Source organism: Cinclus cinclus, chromosome 14, assembly GCF_963662255.1.
Source record: "Cinclus cinclus chromosome 14, bCinCin1.1, whole genome shotgun sequence".
NCBI lineage: Eukaryota > Metazoa > Chordata > Aves > Passeriformes > Cinclidae > Cinclus > Cinclus cinclus.
Genome location: NC_085059.1, coordinates 21,073,688 through 21,094,195, shown reverse-complemented (window position 1 = coordinate 21,094,195; position 20,508 = coordinate 21,073,688). Strand labels below are relative to the sequence as shown.

At 45.1% G+C, this 20,508-nt stretch overlaps 1 protein-coding gene across 3 annotated transcripts; it reads right to left on the bottom strand.

Annotated features, from left to right (window-relative positions):
• Window positions 1-829: 829 nt before the first annotated feature.
• Window positions 830-20,293, bottom strand: RBM27 (RNA binding motif protein 27). Of its 3 annotated transcripts, XM_062502073.1 has the most exons (21): window positions 20,189-20,287; window positions 17,502-17,620; window positions 16,615-16,739; window positions 14,767-14,873; window positions 14,024-14,214; window positions 12,968-13,231; window positions 12,206-12,436; window positions 11,028-11,162; window positions 8,892-9,041; window positions 6,931-7,078; window positions 6,510-6,663; window positions 5,594-5,845; window positions 5,372-5,500; window positions 4,420-4,542; window positions 3,794-3,868; window positions 3,516-3,680; window positions 2,985-3,089; window positions 2,706-2,897; window positions 2,364-2,450; window positions 1,803-1,913; window positions 830-1,168 (listed from the first exon to the last, which is right to left on the bottom strand). In XM_062502073.1, the coding sequence occupies exons 1-21, from the start codon at window positions 20,245-20,247 to the stop codon at window positions 1,082-1,084; spliced, it is 3,009 nt and encodes a 1,002-aa protein (XP_062358057.1). In that variant the 5' UTR covers window positions 20,248-20,287; the 3' UTR covers window positions 830-1,081. The 3 variants fall into 3 exon arrangements, with proteins under 3 accessions (XP_062358057.1, XP_062358059.1, XP_062358058.1); XM_062502075.1 differs by lacking the exon at window positions 16,615-16,739 and having other exon boundaries at window positions 20,189-20,293; XM_062502074.1 differs by lacking the exon at window positions 8,892-9,041.
• Window positions 20,294-20,508: the final 215 nt, after the last annotated feature.

Genomic DNA, 20,508 nt, shown 5'->3' with positions numbered 1-20,508 from the left:
TGTGCCACCAGCAGCACTCACCCTGCAGGTGAGGACACTCTGCACTTACAGGGACAGCAGAGGCACTGAACGTGGGACACATCTGGGACACCCAGCTCTGAACACCCTTGGGACAGTGGGCCCTGCTTTGGGGCCAGGCTAAGCAGGACACCCCAGTGCTGTGGGCTGAACCCCACAGGGCTCTCCTGCAACACAGCTGGAACAGGGACAGGAGAGCTGCTCCTGTCTGCTACACAGGGGCAGCTTAGCTGCTTTTGAGGAAGACTGGAACTCCTTCCATTGGTGCTCACAAATACTGAAATGCAGTAAACAGCCTGACTTACACTGAGCCTTACACTGAAATGACAAGGAAATCAAGGAGGAGTGAAAATCCACTCCAGTGTGTGTCCCCTGCTGATGGTTTCTGTGAAACAGAACTTGGAGAAACAGAGTGAACTGGACAATGTTATAACAATACCCTGTTAAATTGTTTCTTCCACCTCCTCTCACAAAAAGCAGCACAGCATAGACTGTGTGGCTGTCACACATACTGAAGTAAATTATTTAAGAACCTAGCCACAAGTAATTCCTACAACATGAGACTCCACAGGAAATAAAATGCTCCCTTTTTTCAACGAGCAAATGAGGCCAGTTTTTCTTTCATAATATTTAATGAAAGTTTGTCTTTCCCCTAACCCCATATTGCTAAATAAAACCTGTAATATCTTTTCAATTATAAACTAACAAACCAATCACATTATAAAAAACCCAAAACAAGGTAATACAGGTGACAAAAAGAGGACAAGAAAATACTGATTTCCAACCCTCCCCCCCCCCCCTTTTTTTTTAATCCTTCTTAAATAGAAAAGAATCACCGCCCTGGTGAGCGTGATAATCCTGTAAGAAGTTCCTGGGCCTTTGGCTAGCTCAGTCTCACAGCTCTGTGTCCCAAATGTTTCCATACCAAACTGCTCATGGTAAATCTTGTGGTTTGAAAAGAAAGTAAAGCTCTTTTTGACTCATCAACTTCCTTAAATAAATGTTTAAAAGATGTAGCTTGAACTATATTCCTAAAATTATACATTTCGAAGAACATCAAGTTTCATCTTCTCCAAGAACGGGATTCATCCTCATCTTCATCATCATCGTCATCATCTTCATGCAAAAATAAATCTGAGGTTTCAGTCTCCTGGAGGAAGAAGAAAATGAACTTTCAGACACACGTGTCCAAGCTGTGCTCAGGGACCCATCCCAGCTCACAGCACCAGCTGTACTGGGATCTGGTTTGGGTGCTACCATGTCTCACACACAGGTACATCCAAACAATTTTGGGGGAAGAACAGCAGCCTCAGGTCAGGAAAAAAAAGAAAGAGAGAGAGAGAGAGAGAGAACAAAAAGCTTCAGAGGAAGCAGGAATAAACCACCACCCATCCTCTCCTAAACAAGGTTTCTGTTAAAAGCCACAACAAGACAATTTTGAAAAGCTTAAGGTGAACTACAGGGAGGAACACACAACTTCTCCTACAGCAGAGCACAGAGTGAGGAGTAAAAGGCTTTGCAGCCTGCACATACAGAACCCAAGGCTTGTTTACACCATTGACAAATTAACAGCCCATCCACAGAATGTCTTCTCCACAGAGTGTCTTATTTTCCCTCCATTTTCTGTTTTAAAATGCAGGAAATGCACCTGACTACTCAAAAGCAGTTCAGTTCTTCATTTGAAAAAACATCTTTTACAAAGTTTCCTGAAGAAACTGTATCCTAAGAGCTCTCAGCTATTAGATTCCAGTAAGAATGATCAGGCTATTAGGAGATTTTCATACCTCTTCCTTGGACTCCTCTTCCTCGACCTCTGTGGACACAGAGGGTACCTTGGGTTTGTGCCATGAGATCTGGAGCCGCCGGTCCTTGAAGCGGGATCCCTGGTTAGCAGCCTGAGCCATGGTTAAATGCACACATTTTCAGAGAGGATCAAGGGAAGAACTTTTAACATCAGCAACAGGCCAGACCCAGAGCATTTGGTACAGAGGTATGCTTGGATATCTCAAATATATAAACCACAATCATCCACTTCTGTGCTCCAAGAGCAACTTCAGCCATACCCAAATCTGCCAAATCCTGCTCCTGCCCCAGCACTGTGAGGATGAGCAGAGCTCTGAACTGCCAGGGACATGCAGCTTTACCAGGGCAAGCCCTGTGTCACTGCTCAGATCACCCAGGAGGAACTTCCCCTTCAGTAGCACTACCTGCAGCAGCACCAAACACTATCAAGCTCTAACTGGGGGAATCAAAGCCTCTGAAATTTTAAAACACAAAGGTAGACACAAGTAGATAAAAACTCTTATTTTAGGTATGTAAAAAAATATATCCATCATTCTACTTACATTCTCAGCTTCTGAGCGGGACTTAAAAGTTACAACAACACTTAATGGGGAATCCTCTTCTTGAAGATCTTCAATATCTCCAAATTTCTGTGAGGAAAAGTTCATTAGCAACATTCCCATTCATCTCCATAATCATGTGGTATAACTGTGGTGTACTAAAGTGACACTGCAATCTGATTTTTTGGACAGAAAAGTGAGAGCCAGAGGACTCCCAGCTGCATCTGCCAGCAGTATTGTAGCACTTGTACTTTTGGGCAAAAGCTCAGATTAATTGCTATTCTAAGAGGAACTTGATTTTACAGCAGTGAAGGACAGGCGTATGAATTCACAGGTCACACTTACAGAGAAGTGCTGTAACAATTCATCCTTCTCCTCCTCCACGAAGCCTCCCACAGTGAGAGCCTTGGGCCGGTGATCCACCACCATGTGGTTCTGCACTCCCCGGCCCCTGCCCCCGCGGCCGCGGCCCCGGCCCCGGCCCGGGGCTGCCACGGCCTTGCCTCGAGCAGCGGGCAGGATCCCCAGACGGGCAGCCTGGGGAGAGAGCACAGCCACGCCCAGGTGAGAGACGTGGAACACACAGACCCCGAAGCCACCACAGCAGCAGGGGACACAGCTCACCTCCACCTGTAACTGGTTGAGCTTTTTGCGCAGCTCGGTCGTGTCCTCTCCGGAGGACAGCCTCTTATGGAAGTCCAGCTCTGCATCCAACAGCTCCTTCTGTGCCTGGCAGGAAAAGAGGTGGGAAGAGAAAACAGAAGGAAGGGCAGAACTGTCAGGCGCTCTTGTATGTTTGACTCCACTTCAGCAGTACATCCATGGAAACCACACGGACAGATCAGGACACAATAGCCGTACATACTTCTCTCTAAAGTCACTTTTGGTTTGATTGCCTCTTGTGTGTGTGTGGTCCTACCCCATTTTTTGGAAGGACCCAGAATCCTCTGCTTTAGAACTGGAGTAAGAATGAATGAGCAACAAGCAAAATTAGGTCATGGAGTTCCTTCAGCCATGGCTTGTTTGTCCATGGTTATCACTTACACTAAAGTGCTGCTTGCAAGTGTTTTGATCTAATGCTACTGCATTTTTAAGACATATTACTAAGAAATAGTTACAAAAACCAAGCAGGCAAGTGTGCTGCACAATAAATACCTCTGTCTTGGACTTCAGTTTGGATGGTGTGGAGGTTGCAGATGAAGTTTTTAATTCATCCTTTAACTGAGATATTTTTCCTGTTAGTTCTTTTAAAGTCTTCATAATTTCTGCTCTCTCTTCTGGTTTCATGGCCTTGTTTTTCTCCAGCTTGGATATCAACATCTATACAATAATAAAGGAATAGGAACATAAAATTCCAGAAAAAACAGCCCTGAACAGATAGGTATCTACAAAATCAGAGTGTCTTTACTAGCCACATCACAGACCAGGCTTACCTTCTGGCATTCTATTTGTTTTTCTAACATCTCTTGCTTCTTTTTCCTCATATCTTGCTGGAGTTTCATTGCTTCCTATAAGAAGAAAAAATTCTTTCCATCAGTAAAAAGCAGTCAAGTATTATATGTACTCATAGAGATCATATATGTACTCATAGAGATCATACCGTCCCCTTCAAGCTATGGAAGGGAAATCTACAACCAAAAATTCTGTCTGCAAAAAGCACAAGTATGAAGTGCAGCTGATTCAATACATAAATAAATTTAAATATGCAAATTTCCTGCTGTAAGGTACTTTACTAAGATTATGCCTCCTTCAGGCACCTCTTAAACATACTGTGCACTGTCATGCCAGTGTCTCATACCTGCAGAGATTAAATCCAAAAAACACCAAGCAAACCCAGAAAGCTCAAAATGGCAAAGAGCATTCAGTAAGACAACCCAAAAGGACACTCCACATACAATTACCCCAGTGTGTCTTTGCAAGACTACCCCATAACAATGACCAATTCCACACCCTCATATGAAGCTACAGAGGTGTGGCTGAGGTTCCAGGTGCCCATTAAACCTTGTGTTTAAAGCACTTTGCTCCTTATACTGTCAGTCAGCCATCAAGTATTAAGTACCTGTTTTTTTTTAAGAGCTTCTTGCATGTCATGAGGTTTAGACCCTGCACCAGACTTCAGAGTTGTCTTCAAGTTTGAAGAACTGTAAACCATTTTTGAGTGGCTTGTAGAAGTAGGAAATATCTGAAATAGTAAAAAACACACAGTAAAATATGGAGTATTTTAAAGCGATCACGATATACAGCAGGGAACTTCAGTGCATCGTGTTCCCTGAAACACCAACCCTGATGTCCAGATCTGTGCAAGGAGGCAGAAAGACCAAGGCAATTAAAACACATGGCTAAAGACATCAGTTAGAAGGATTTCTGAGAACGATACTGTCTTTCCTTCTCCATGGCAGACTCCCTTTGCATCCCAATTTCCACCAGGACACAGATGAAGGGGATGGTCTGCACTTGCCTTAGTTTCAGCTCTTCAGTCACAGCCCAACATCCCACTTTCTGATCAAGTAAGGCAGCAAAAGCCACTCCATGCTTCCTTCCTTAAAAGGACTTCCCCATGGCCCAGAACACATGATGCATTACATTAGCAATGTGAATTGAACAGTACTGGCTTGAACTTTGGGTACAAATACTCTCTAAGCTTCTAGCACTGCTGTTAAAGCACAGCATAAGCTCAAAAATTACTCAGGGAGCCATTACATTTGTCAGCAAAACGCTGGTCTCCCATACAGGTTGTCAGATTTGCTAACTATCAAGCACTGCCAAAAATATTTTATGCTATTTACAACACTGATAGTGTTGTAGTTGATAGCTCCTAAAGTCATTGTCCCTATTCCATATAAACAGTTGATGAAATGAGGAAGAAGTGATGGACCACGGCTGCATGAAACATTACTGAAAAGGAACAGAACCAAGTGGGGACAATTCACAAGTTCTCTTTGCTTGTTTCTTCCTGGCTGAGAAGCCAAAGTTCTACCTGAGAGCATGTCCACGGTCCACTCTCAACATACCTGAGACTCCTCCACCCCAGCCCCAGGCTGGCTGAACTCGGGCTGGCTCCCACCCGCTGCTCCAAGGCGCCTTTTCACTGGGACTTTGTTAAGGACGTAGGCACCAGATGCCAGGGGTTTGTTCATCACCTGTGCACCCGTGGATTTGAAAACACCAAGGTTAGATGCTTTGCTTTGCAGCAGCAGCCAGCTGGGAACGCCGCCGAGCCCCCCCAGCCGTACCTTGGCCAGGCTGCTGTGCACGGTCACGGCAGGCGGCGTGGCCAGGGCCTGCTGCTGCAGGTGCTGCAGGGTCTGTGGGGCGGGTGCCTGCTGCTGCTGCAGCAATGGGGGCTGCTGCTCGCTGTCCCTGTGCCACAGCACCCGGATAAAGCGATTGCTCAGCACTGCCTCTGTGCTGGAAATGGCCTTCCTCGCCTCGTCGTTACTCAGGTACTGAATGAGAGCAGCTTCGGGATCGTTCTGGAAAGCAACCTAGAGCACAAGTTCACAAATGCATTACTGCTCAAGGAAGGAAACATTTCCATCAGCAGCAAACCCATCTACCAGTAATGTGCAATGATGAGCTGGGTACACAGTGCATGAACAGCCCAAAACACTGGTAAGACAGTCTGTGTAATTAAAGCCAAGTAGCTTCTAAAAAACATTACATGTACTTGCAGCAAAGTCTATATACATTTAAATAAATAAATGAATGAATGAATAAGACTCTACCACCAACAGCATCACGTATTCAGAGTTCTAGGATGCCAAGTGGTAACAAACTGAAGCAGGTGAAGACTCCTCTGCAGCATCCTTGTCAAAATCCTGACCATCAAATACCATAAGACTAATCACACAAAACTGTTAGATCGTCTCTTTCAAAAGTTATACACAAGTTGCTCAAAAACCTGAGCTGGTTTAGACACTTTTAAACCTGCCAGCCTTTCAAATATAGTTAAGCATCATGAAGGCAGAAGCCAATATGTTTTACAGATAATACACAGCAGACCAAGACAAGTTTTCTCTGAACTTGATTACCTCCTCTCCCAACTTGTCTCCACTAAGATTTCTCAAAGACATCATGCAGTATTCAAGCAGGCTTCAGGGAAAATAAAATACCCACACACAGACATAAAACTGGATTTTGGTTTTTTACCTGAATGTTTACAATAGTTCCAAATTTGCTGAAGTGTTCATTGAGCTGTGTAATATTGTTCAATTCTGGTGGAATTTTTCGAACTTCTAATTTTGTATTAGTATACTGATTCTTTTTCAAAAACCCTGGCTTATTCTGGTTGTTATTTACTTGCCTAGAGAAAAGAAGAACAAGAGTTCAGATAAGTACATGTGTGCCTAAGTAAGGCAGCAAAGGTTAACACACATCTAAATGGCACTTTTCCCCTAAAAAGTACACCCTCTAGACACTAACAAAAGAGATCTTCCCCTTGACCCAAGTTTAGTCCCCATATTATGTGGACACAGACTTTCTGACCCAACCATGCCAAACTGAACAGCAACGTTCACAGCACTGACAGCAATCAAGTACATTTGAGTTAACATCTGTAGCTAGCTCTTACTTTCCCAACCACGGTTTCTTCAGTGGTGGACATTCCATGCTGCTTGGAGATCTTTTCCTGCTGTCTGGTTCCAGGACAACTCTAGTGACACTGCTGCTGTTATTCGTAATGGGAATGGGAGGCTCAGTTTGGATGATAATGTTGGCAGCTGGAGGGAAGGGAAAAGGCCTGTGTTATTCCACCACACTTCTACACAGAAAAACAGAACAGATTAAAAATATAAACATTAGGAAGACTTTACCAAAGTAGTCAGTTTTGTTTCTGAACAAAATCATTCAGATCATTCCCTCACCTAACTACACATCCTGAGAGAAACACACATGGTCCGGCTGGGAGGGGTGGGTTTTGACCTTTAAGGTTAGTATTAGCTTGAAGAAAAAAAAGTAAAACTTAATTTTTTCAGGTACTAAAACCTCAGATTCTGCAGGAAAAGGAGAAAAAGGGGAAAAAAAAAAAAAAAGGAAAACCCCAAATCCCAACAAAACAGAAAAGGGGGAAAAGAACCATGGGTGGATCCCCAGGCTTTAGGTTAGAGCTCTGCAATGGGCAGGGGATGAATTAATAACCAGCTTGCTCTGTGTGAACCCTTGACAGAGCAAAAGCAACCAAGAACCTGTTCTTTCCACTGCTATCCCACTGCCAGCCCTCCAGCCGGGTTTCAGCAACAAACTGGTAATTAAGCACAACTATCAGTTGTTATTAATCAAGATACTAGATTTAAAGCTTGAAACAAATTCTACCAACACAAAGTTTGCTAGAAATTGATTTGCAACCTTTTTAAGATTATGCCCTTGGTGTTAGTCTCCTGTGAGTGCCAAATATTCAAGCCCTAAAAAGAAGTCTGACCTATACAGCAATTTCTATGGCTTTTATATAACCCAGGGCTCTGCTGGTTACACTGGTGAAAACAGAGACTGGGCATTTCTAGCATGGCGTCCTCACTTTGGAGGATGATCTGACAGCAAGCCTTTGACACCTGTGACAAAGAGTAAAACAAGTTGTGTGAGGCCCTACCAGTGAGCACTCACCCCTGGGATGGGCTCTCAAAGAGAACCTGAGGGGCAGCAATTAAGCCCCAACCCTGCCTCTGTGACAGTCATTAGGATGCAAACACAGCAGCAATTTGTACAACAATATTTAACCACATTCCTTATGAGATGAGTCATTGGAAGGAAATACTGAAAATAAGGAAGTTTTTGTTTTGTTTTGTTTTTATCTACTGAGTAAGAAATACTGAAGTATAACAATAAACCCCAAAATTTAACAGCTTTAAGAATCAGGGCAGGAAAAACACGAGGGAGAAAGAAAGTTTTGGTACCACAACTGAACTTTGAAGAGCTTGACCTATGCCCTTCCCTAAAAGATATTTTGTACACATCACCACCAAGAGACAGCAGCCACATCCATTCAGGCAGGGGCTAGGAATTACCTAAGTGCAGACTGGGAATCCCACAAGCTGGGAAATTGGAATGATACCTGTGATGTTCACTTCAGAGAGAACACCTGGCTGACAGAGCCAGACCATGAAGCACCACCATATGCCACGACAGCTCCCATCTTCACTACCAGCACAACAGCCAAGGCAAGGAGCTTGGATCATCCCATGGCTGATCAAAACCACTCTGCAGACTCTGCTGCTAAAGCCATCTTTAGGCACCATTTGTCTTTCTAGGAGCACCCAGTGCCTGGAAAATACCTTCACTGGCTTAAGGGGAAAAAAAAACCCCAACCAACCAACAAAACCCTTGTAGCATTCCCAAGCAAGTGGTTATTTTTATTCAAAAAGGCTGCTTTGACTTTAATATGGGCACGTTAGCACTTAAAAAAGGTAGAATGTCCAAAAAAAATGCTCTGAAACACTAGATCAGTGAGAAAAACTAGTGCTTTCAGCCTGAAAAGAGGGAAAAGTGTTGATGATCTTGGATAAAAATAGTAACAGCAATGACCAGAACCCTTCCTACCTCGAGGGTTTGTATCCATCTCCCCAGATGTTAGGCCAATTAGATTTGGACGCTGCATTTGTGCTCTCGTAAAGAACTGCCGATACTGAGATCTACCAGCACTGGTAATACTAGGAGCTTCAGGGTTATAGCCATCTGGCTCATATGTATCTACAAAAAAAGGAGAGAAACGACAGAATTTTTCAAGTGAGTTTAAGACTCGGGGTTAATTTCCTTTAAGGAAGTGCAGGGATGTCCAAGAGTCAGAAGCTGTCATGGATGAAGAGAAGAGAGGTGGTACAGCCAACCTGTGCAGCCACTGCAAACCCTCAGCTGATCTTCAGGCCTAGCCTATCTGCACACATTCTCCTCTGGTTTTCATTCTGGTACTGCTTGTCCAAAGCACACAGGTCACAGTCAGAATACTGCTGATCCACTGCCTGGAAAGGCCTGAGGTGTCTGTGTCACAGCGTGCACGACTTCTGGCAGTGTTTAAGGGCAACAACACAGCTTTTGGTTTCAGCATTCATGCTGTAGAGTCTAAAGATGGAAAGAGATCTCCAGCCTTTGCTGCCCAACAGTCTAGTTCTCTTCAGAAAAGAATTTTAGGTGAAGAACATACTTAAATGATTTCAGTCAAAGAAAGCTGAGAAATGAGGTAATGGAACCAATACTTACCTAATGAATTCACTTTATGTAAGAGTGAGATCAGCTGCCTAGCTCAGGTAAAGTACTAATGATCATTGTTATTAGAAAGGGTCACCACAAGAATACAAGAGGGCAGAACTGACTCCTATTGCTCCTCCAGCCCAAGGTCCAAATTGAGGATAATGCATTTTTTTAACCTTAAAAAGGAAAAGCTGTACAAGAACTAGAATGAATGAAGTCGGTGAAGAGCCTCCAGAGGAACAGTACATCCAGGAACACTGCAAATGCCTGTGCAAGGGAACCTGACAACCCCTCCAAAATCTCAGTTCCTTATTCTGCAGCAACAAAGACAACCCTACACTTAAAAACAGATGCCCCACAATATCCACACTGACACTATAAAATAAGAACTTTCTCTAACCTCAAAGGAGCTGACTCACAAGCTCCTCCTCCCTGATTTAGAACATTATTGACTGCAAGAGGGCAACCAGCAGCTGTTACCACAGCAGTCCAAGAGCAGGACATGAGAATGCCCACAGAGGTTCTGGAGAGCAGAATTACTGGGAAGCCCTGTGAACTCTGACAGGCAGAATCACCCAGCAGAAGTTCTGGAGCTGAAAGGATCAGATGGTGACACCCAACAGGACTTGGGGATAACTGAACAAATTATCTAACAAGAAATTTGAGTGTCTGAAGTTCTGAAAAGCATGCAAGTCACAAATAAAATGACACGGATCATGAATGGAACTAGATCCCCTCTTTGAATAAAATTCAGAATATTTATGTTAAAAAAACATAGATGAGAATATTGTAAAACACTGACATTTAATTATCTTATTTTGGTCATAGAGAACATGGAAATGCCATTAATCCTTCAATTATCAAATAAACAAACTTCATTGTATTTAAATTGAGCAATCTAGGACTTTCCAGGTATTTTGCTATTTTCCCTCATAAAAATATACTTTTAAAAAATTTGAGCTCTGCTCAGGAAGAGGGCTATGTCCAGTGCAAGCTAACAACTTTTAGAAAGCTAGAACCACAGTGATTCTGGAAAAACAACAGAAAAAGTACTAATGTCTATGAATACTATTGAGACATAAAGCTGGGAAAAAAAAACAAAAACAACCTCTCATCTATGTTAGTCCAAACTGGAGAGGAATAAAGCATAAGTTAAACATCCATTAAAGGTTTGCAGATCCATCTTTCACCTACTGATGTCCTACAGAATGGCTTGAAGACAAAAGGAACATTTCTTATGCAACAATGGGATTGCTGTGAGCACATGAAACCCAGAGCTCCCCACAGTGCTCCTCCTCAGAGCAGGACAGAGCAGTGCTGCCATTCCATTCCAGAATGGATGATGGGCTGACCAGGGAGAGCCATCAGACTTCTTTTTAGATTTGTATATATTGGAGGAAGACAGACCCTAATTTCTAATCACACATCAACAGAGAAAATATAATTTCTTTTCATTAAACAGATTGAAACCAAAAGGCATTTGCTTACGTTCTGACACTGTGTAGAGCAGGTTCTGAGGCAGAGGAGGAGGCAGCCTTGCTCCCACAGGTGCAAGACTGGGCACTGCACTTGTCCCTGGCTGGTCACGACTGTTTATCAAGCTGGACTGTGTCAGAGGAGGTCCTGCAACAACAGCACACCACAGATCACACACTGACAGCTCAAAGGCAAAACGTGCAAACAATTCAAGGCTGTGTTTATGCATTGCTTTGAGCAAGGTCAGGGGTGTAAATGTGTCCAATCCCACTATAATAACAGCAAACTGAGAAGCCTGTTCAGGTAAGATACTCTGATTCCAACACATTTTCTCTTTCTCAGGAGAGACAAAGCTTTAAGGGAAAAAAGTGCCTTTTCTCCCCCAGTGGTTTGCTAGAGCTAGAGATGCCTTAATCACAGCAGCTCCTCCCTCAGCTCTACCATGGAGAGCCAAGGCTTGCTCAGAGCAAGAGACCACATCGGCAGCATTTAGATGGCAGTTCTCCAGCTGGTTGTGCTTGGGTTTCCTCATGTACCACACAAACATTCCTACTGACTGCGTGATCAAAAAGGACCCCAAATTACACTACAGCTCGTCCGGAGCACTGTCCATTCTCTCACAGCAAGTCTGTTCCACTAACTAAAGGACTCATGCAAAGTTCAGGGTTAATCCTGTACCAAATTATTCCTCATCCCAAAATTGCTGATATTGGACACAATTATCACAGCATTTACTTTCTCCCTGGAACAGACATCACTGAAAAAGAATAAGCATGCCCTTAATACGCTATTTCTTCATAGAGTTTATAAAATGCAGTAAGATAACACACAAGGCTCTACAACTCACATCACTGCTGAGCTACGATCTTAAATCTGTCAATAATGTATTGCTTTCTTGCAGTAGATAATGTAGCACCAACTCTGAGAGACTGAATCACAACATTTTTTGCACTGTAGCAGAAAAAATCCCGGCTAGTAAGCGTCAGCGACCAACGCAATCGCCACCAACTCCCACCGAGGTGAGCGGGAAGATCCCCGACTCGACTCCACTCCCCACCCCGCTCCACTGGGTTTGGAGCGCTGGGAGCACCACTAGGTGTTCCAGGTGAATACTCCGGAATTCCTCGGGCACCGCTGGGAGCGGCACACTGCCGGCACGGGAGCCGTGCCCCCGGCCCTGGGTGACTCACGCGGGACCGGCAGCACCACGGGCGGCGGGGGCTGGGGCTGCGGCACCGGCAGGCGCAGGCCTCGCACCGGCCCCGGCAGCGGCGGCAGCAGCAGCCCCGGCGGCGGCGGCAGCCCCGGCGGCGGCGGCGGCGGGAACGGGATCATGCTGGGCAAGGAAACTTCATCCACCACCAAAGGGTCGTTGCCGTGATCAAACTGGCACAGATCACCAAGGACGCAATAGCCTCGCTCTGCAAAACAGGACATTGCACCTCGCGTAAGGAAACAAACGCACCGGTTCTCAAGGATTTGTAACGTTCCAGGTTTCCATGGGATTTCTTACCAAAGGAAACGCGCATCTGCTGATACGTTATTATATTGTAAGGTGAGGTTTCACAAAGTCATTAGAACAAATTTTCATAAAATCGTATGAACTTACACACACATTCATCATAAAAGCTGTGGAAAAAAAACAGTCAGAAGTGCTGTGGTTTATTTAAAACACACACACTGCAATCTACACCAGGAGTGCCAGTGGTTGAGGTAGTTGTGCTCCCTATGCTCTTACCCAGCAATTGCCACAGCATAGCAAACTGCATTCAGTAGGACTAGTTATTTCTCCAGTACAATAAAGGTCATCTGTGCATCTGTTACATACAAGGTACACATCTCGTGCCACTGCAGTGGTGACTTGCTGCTCACATTTAGTAAATACATTAAAAAAAAAGAAAGTCACAGAAACACTGAAATAAGGCATGAAACTGAAAACTAAGGAACAGTACCATCATAATCCTGACATCTTCTTTTCGGAGGAGGGTTTCTGCCAAATGAACTGGGATTGCTGTGATTGTTGAAGTAATTTGACCAGCTCTCTGTGGTGCTTTCAAGGTGGGGTGCAGGTGCAACTACAGTTACAGCAGTGGGAATAGCTTGTGCAGAGGAATACTGCTCAGAGGATTTACTGGGAGATGCAGACACTGGGTTATATGAGCCTTCGACATCATTTTTTTCACTCTTGTATTTTGATCTCTCTCTCTCCCGGTGCTCTGTTTAAAAAAAAAAAAAATAAAGCTGAGTAAAGCCTTCATGTTTTGCTCTGTACATCAGAGACAGGAGCAAGAGATAATAACAAATTCCCTGACATACTCAGCATTCTGCACATTGAACTGTTCTTCACGGAGCTCAGTCTTACTAATGGAGTAATAACTAAATATAATGTAAATAGGGGTCTAACTTCAGAAATATCAAAAGTTTTCTTTGCAAAACTCACATTTTACTGCTCTACTACTTATTTCTTTCTAGTTTACAGCTCTCTTTTAAAGGAGAAAGAAGGGCAAACGCCTGAAACAACAAACCTACCTCTGCCCTTAACTAACGTGGTCTCAAGGTGCGTGGAATGCTGTAATCTGTGCCACTTACTTTTCCGACAGACCTGAACTAGCCCTAAAAGAACAATCATATGGTAACCACCTGCAACTGCAAAGAAGTCTTCTCTAAAAAATACACAGTAACAAGATGAAAGAGTGAAACACTGCTTTGCAAAAAGTTCCGTCCTTAGGAGGAAAAAAAAAAAGAGTAAAATCAACAGCTTTGTCAGAACACAGCACAAAAATATGAGCTCCTGCTATCCACAGGAATACACCTGTGGATAAATTAAGAGGTTAGCGAAGAGGAAAACAAACCCCTTAATTGCTCTGCTCTGAAGAATAGCGTCTCAATCAATAATTTCCAGAACACGAAGCTATCAGAATTTGCTCCAGCTTCTCAAGGACAGCTCCCGGTAGACCGCTCGGAACGCAGGAGGCACAGGCGTCCCCGCAGCGGCAGCGGGTACTCACCACTCCGGCTGCCATCGCGGTCCTTGCTGCGGCCCCGGCTGCGGCTGCGGCTCCGACTCAGCCCTCTGCTCTTGCTGCGGCTGCGGCTCCTGCCCCGGCGCCAGCCAGACTTCTCCCTGTACAAGTCACTCCTGTCATAGTACCTGTCGTAGTCCCTCCACTTCCCATCATCCCGCTTTTTCTCTCGGGTTCTAGGAAAGACAGAGGTAGACCACATCAGTGAAAAGAGAAACAAAATTTAAAAAGAAGCTTAAATTTAAAAGATACTGTTCATCCTTCCCATCAATTTGGGCAGTGAAACACTCCAGTCAGAATTTCACAAGTTACACAGAGAAAGAAGTACAGGATGGTCTGTAGAAAGCAGGAGTAGGAATTGGCAAAGTGAGACAGTCATGATGCTCAAACCAGAACAGGCTTTAGAAGAGATGCTGACATGGCGTGAACAACTGCCCCCAGACCCTACAGACCCCAAAAATGTTCTTCATTTATGTAACAAGGGGAACAATGGAACTGATGACATTCCTAGGAACTGTACTTAGAAGAATACTATCATTTTTTTGCAAGAGGCTCTCTTTTTGTGGAGACTCCTCATGCACATGATCAGCATATGCACAACGTATCATTCAAAGGAAGGAGAAAATCCCTATTTTTCACAAAAATCACTACGTACAAGGTAAAAAAACACAGTCAAAGACTGACAACAAATACAGAAAAATTTCTTAATATTGTGGTTCAAAGCTAACCTTTGCTCACTGGAGTCTGCACGGCTCCTCTGGGGACTGGAATACTTCTTCTTCCTGCTCTCTCGCTCTTCTTCAACAGACTCCTGAAAATTCTGTTTAGCACAAAACTACAAAACAAGGATGAGGATCACTTTTTTAAGTGAAGAGAACGACACCAAAACGTAGTTCAAGTTACAGACAGCATCCCAAAGAGAGCAATACTCAAGCATTACTTGCCCAGAATACTGAAGCACTAAAAGTAATCAAGCACTAGTCTGTTGAACGGTCTTGATCTCAAAGCTTTTTTCTGCAGAAGAGACGTCCCTAAATAAGACCACATCCATGTTTTGTTTCTAAAGAGGATTCATGAAAGGCAAGAATCTTTCTCCACTCTACTGCCTTATTCAGCATAAGCAATCCTACAAGTGAGGTATTTCCTGAACCTGTCACCTCTCCAGGTAGGGAAGTCACTAGCTGATATTTTAAATAACTGCTTCAAAGCAAAAACCTGCTCCCATGGTGGAACTGGTCATGTTTCTTGCTGGCCTCTACCATAGCAGGCTCAGAAGTGTCAGCTGTACCACTACTGCAAAGCACTGATCCATTCTGCACTTCTGCTGCCATTTCACACTGCTTTAAGTTACAGCAAAATTTGGTGGAAAAAGTTGACATGCACTAATCTTCAGAAGACTGTTTTTTTCAACTGAAATCAAAAGGAAGGCTTTCTGCATCCTTGTAAAACAGGATTATCTGGGGAGAACTGGCGGAAATACTCAGGACTTGGCTTGCCAGGGCTCTGGAGAGCTCCAGCTGCAGCTCTGCTCTCAGCACAAGGTGCATGACAAGGCACTTGGGGTCCCCTCCAGCCCTGACCTCACTGCGATTCCACCTGGGGTTCATTTTGAGGCCTCTGCGTGTAGGAATCTCACCATCCAGAGCTTCATGACACATCCTGCAGGCCGTGCTGGTGTCAAAGTAACTAATTAACGTCCTGAATTCTGTAACATTGTCCCATAAAGCTGTCCTAGATAGCTGCTTTTGCTTATTGCCACTCTCCTCCAGCCCCTCAAACCTCCTCCTCTGCTTCCACCAGAGCACCACTAAGTCAGTGGAAGGCAGCTCTACACAACTTTCTGTAAACTGTGACAGTATTTGAGAACAAAGGGGAAAGCTCTTACAGTGAAAGTCTTGTTGAAATTATGAACTGCCATAAGCAAAGCCACTTCCATAAACTGTCATAACTGTGACACAACCTCAGGTAAAAAAAGGACATCAAGGACATCAGAAAAGAGGAAAAAAGTTTTTACTTTTAAATTTTTAAATTTAATTTAAATCACCTGATGAACCACATTAGGGTAAATAAGGACCTGCAGCTGTTTGGGCTGACCGTCAATTTCTGCAATTATTTGTCACCTTTTCTCAAACTGATTGCTTTCAATTTTACCAACAGAACTTAAAATCAAGGTAAAATAGAAAACAGCTGACTTTCCAAAGTAGTTATTCTAATACAGAAACTGACATATTTCAATGATTTTAAGCATAACAGAAAACATTAAGTAATTTTCTTTCCTCACAGAACACAGAAAATTGGAAATGTTTTGGAATGCTTTTGCTGCTTCTCCCTCTCAAACCCTTCCAAGTAATTACCCACTGGTATTGCCAGAGCTGTGAATAGGATTTCTGAGTGCTTGATTGAAGGCAGACTCTACAAAGGGATGTAAAATGTTCTTGTCTGAATAGTCACCTTCCATGGTTCTTTGGACACAGAGATCATTAGTCAAATAGAGTATATTTTTCTGTCACATTTTGCCTCACAAATGTAGGAGAGCTAATTTGAAAATAAAAGGCAGACAGAATAAATAACATTACCTCCTCCTTGACTTCTTCTTTTTCTTGCCCTGCAGGCTTTGTCTCTGCCTTTGTGGGCTCAGCAGAAGGAAGGTAACTCTTGGTGTACAAACTTTCAAAGAGTTTATCTACAAACCCTGAAGTTTCTGAGGATACAGATACAAGAAAATACTGTCACGTATGCATTTCAGTGCATGCTTACATTTACCACAGAAGACCCTGAAAACAGCCAGGTGTACTGCTTGCAGCAGCAGCACCTCAGATTAATGAGCATTAGCTCCACTGAAGGAGCTAGAATTACATTTGTGGCACTTGAGGGGGTTCATTTAGAGAAATTTCTCAGGTATATCACAGAGAGCAAAAGAGACTTCTCCTGTTCTAAGGGGCAAGCATGACTGGAGCCTGTGACTAAGGAACAAGTCCACAGCTCACAAGTCCCATCAGCTACACTCAGCAGCCTCTTTAGGGGAATTTTTATGAGAGTAAATAATTCTCAACACCCTCATCAGCAGTTCAACTTCACAAGAAATGCACAATCACCTTCCCAGTGAGTGTCAGACTTTCAGGTGTTTAAACCCTTGACTATGATGCAAATTGTCACATGTGAAGCTTCCAGCAATCCAAAGGATTAACACAGACCAGGTTTTCAAAAGTCCCCAAACACCTGTCAGAGAAGCTTCTGGCAACATGACTGATGCTTTAAATTAAACTGCTTTTATTTAAGAACATTTCCTCCAACCAACTGTGAAAAGTCCAAGTTACACAACTTCATCTTACCATTATTCCTTTCTTAATCATAAGATCTTTATTCCTTCAAACTCTGTGTCAATATCCATGGCTAGAAGGATTTTGAAGGCAGCAATGGTGCATCACCCTCCCTCCTCCCCCAGCTGGCCATGGTCACACACCTTTCTGCAGGAACACATCCAGCTGGTCAGCACAGAAAGCTTTCAGCTCCTTCTCAGGCTTGTCTTTCTTCACTAATGCCACCACATAGTTGGCCAAGGCAGAGGGGTCTGCATCACATCTAGAGAGAGAGAGAGAACTGTGCTGGGCTGCTGCAGGATGTGGCCCCAGAGCCCCCAAAATTCCTGCAACATCCCTGGGCTGCCGGGCTCACAGCCAGCGCCAGCACAGCTGCACTGGGCCATGGAGCCAGCAAAGGGCTCTTTGCAACCATAGCACACAACAGTATCTCAGTTGTCTTGTGAACCCCTCGGCTGCATCTGACAAAGGTGCCCCTCCTCTGCTCTTCCTGAGAGTAAACCACCTTTCTTTTACCCAGACAGAGCCACTGGTGCTGAACCTCCTCCCAGCCCAGCAGGCACACCTCACATGGCCCTACAGGCACAGCAGAGCAGGGGCCGGGGAAGGTACTGCACAAGGACTGAGAAGTATTAAACTGCATTTAAAACTTAAAACATTGTTACAGAGCAGTTCAGAAAACACCAGAGGTCAATTTTCAGTACAGACAGGTACAGGTTCTGCACAGCTTCAGAGGCTGTCCTGATGTTCTGGGGTTTCTTCCTCAAGGGTACTTCCCATGCCCTATTTTACAGTAACCTTTTAATGCTAGTGGAACACCTAAAGGGAAGCAACTATTGACCCAGGTTCTCTCTTCACGCTCCCTCACCCGTGTCTGGCTCCACAAAGACTAAAGACACCAACTTTGTGCAGTAATACTTCATTACTAATCTTTAAACTGGATATTGCTTTATATCAATAATGCCATTATTAAGCTGCTAGGAGCACCCCAGGTATGAAATAGAGGAACAATATCACTAAGTGACAACTCCTTGTTTGGCCTCTCAGAGCGTACAGATGCCAGATATTAGGTGGGGGCAGAAGCCTAAATACTCAGAAGATTTTTTTTAAAATTAATATTTAAAGAGGTAATTGATTATTTTCTGAGACCAGTAACTCTGAAAATAGAAAGAAAAATTCTAGACCAAATATACCTCAAAATAATCTCAAGTAAGAAAAAGATCCAGAAAACAAGCAAAAGGCAAAAAACCAAGCAGAGGGCAACAGGTGTTGGAAATAAAAAACCTCAAGGAGCAGCAGTCAAGCAGCTCTGTTCTCATATGGCCTGCAACAACATTCAACTTCCATTAAAAGCAGGGTAAATAGAGCAATTAAGAACAAAGAAACCACAAATTGACAGATTTTACAATTCTTACACACACAGAGAAATAACTTGTGCATGATGCATACACTGCGTGTGATATGCTGGGGCCCTCACCCACTGACCATAAATCTTCACTTTCAAATAGAAACCCTCACTTCACCTTTCCTTCCTCCACAGGTCAGTCCCATCCCTGAGTACAGGAGCACACAAAGCGAGTGCACTCCTCTGTGCTGTCACTCCAGTGCCACTACAGAGTCCCTGACTGTCAGGGCCCACTGGCCAATTCCTTGATTTTCTGTCTCTCATTCCACAGTGCAGCTCAAACGCCCAAGGAACGCTGGACACTGACTGGAGCTGGCAGGGAAAGTGCAGGAGCAGGGGCCATGCTCCTGCACTGTCCAGTCCAGAGACTTTCAGCAGGGTTTGACCAAAAACCAGAGAAACCTGTGATTGTAACAAGGGAAAAAAAATTGTGAAGGACTTCTAAAAGCCTAATACTTAATGATGGCAACTGAGCACAGGCATACTTAAAACTCTTCCCATGGGTCTTGGCTGTACTTCATGGGACACCTAAGCCTGGCCAGGCACTGACAAGCAGCTTCCCCTGGCGAGACCCGGACACCCCTCACTGTGCCTGCACCACCAGCACCAGCTGCGTCCAGGCACTGCAGCACAAATTCAGCACCCCTTCGCAGCTGACCTATCAGCTGCAAAGTTATCAGGATGAGTTATCAGAAACCCATAAAATGGACAACATGGCCTGGACCCATGCTGACTCCATCCCAGTCCCACTCCCACCGTAAGCAGCAGCAGGGTGTAAATGCAGAGTCCCCACCGTTTCAATGCTCTTCCTGGTTTTGTCAGCTCCTGCAGAAGCCCCTGGCTCTGCTCCGAGATAACAGAGCTGGGACACCAGCTGGGAGCATACAAAATCACAAAGCTTGGAAAAGACCACCAAATCCAATGTATGTCCAATGCCCACCTTGGCACCAAGCCCAGAACACTGAGCGCCACGTGAGCCTTGCCTTGGCCACCTCCAGGTGTGAGGACTCCAAACCTGACTGCCAAGGCCTGACCACCCTTTCCATTAAGTAATTCTTCCTGCTGTCCACTCTGAGCTCCCCTGGCCCAGCCTGAGGCCGTTTCCTCTCCTCCTGTCCCTGTTCCCTGGAGCAGAGCCCAAATCCCCCCCAGCTGTCCCCTCCTGTCAGGGAGTTGTGCGGAGACACAAAGTCCCCACTGAGCCTCCATTTCTCCACGCTGAGCCCCCCCAGCAGCTCCTCCTCAGACCCGCGCTCCAAACCCTTCTCCCGCTCCGCTGCACGCTGAAGGCCCCCAGCACCCTCCGGCCCAGACTGTCCCGCACTCCGGGCGCGCCGGGCCCGGGCCGGGGGCAGGGCCGTAATGCCTCGGCCGGGCCCGGCCTGCGGGAAGCGTCGTGCGCCCGGTCCGTAGGCCCGCACTCACATGGGCTCCAGCAGCTTGGCCAGCCAGGACTTGAGCGCGTCTACGCTCTCGATGATCATGGTGGCCCCGCGCCGCCCGCTCACAGCTACACCGCCGCCATCGCCGCGACCTGCCCGGCACCGCCCGCAGCGCAGCCTGCTGGGCATGGCCGGGGCGGGGCCGCGCCGCCGCCACCAATCGGAAGGTGCCGCTCCGCGCTGCCGACCAATGGCAGCCGCCCAGAGCCCGAGCCGAGGGTCACGGAGAACCAGCAAGTTCGGTAGAGCGAGCACATGAACCCGCGGCGACATTTTGGGGGGCGCTCTTAAAGCGACAGCGTG

Bases quoted from the DNA above. Each gene is read 5' to 3' on its own strand.
- RBM27 (XM_062502073.1), bottom strand. From the start codon at position 20,247: ATGATCATCGAGAGCGTAGACGCGCTCAAGTCCTGGCTGGCCAAGCTG. The intron at 12,437-12,967 runs GTACTGTTCCTT...CCTGTTTTGCAG, and splicing joins AAGATGTCAGGATTATGATG to AGCGAGGCTATTGCGTCCTT. The intron at 1,169-1,802 runs GTATGAAAATCT...TTCTTCCTCCAG, and splicing joins AAGAGGAGTCCAAGGAAGAG to GAGACTGAAACCTCAGATTT.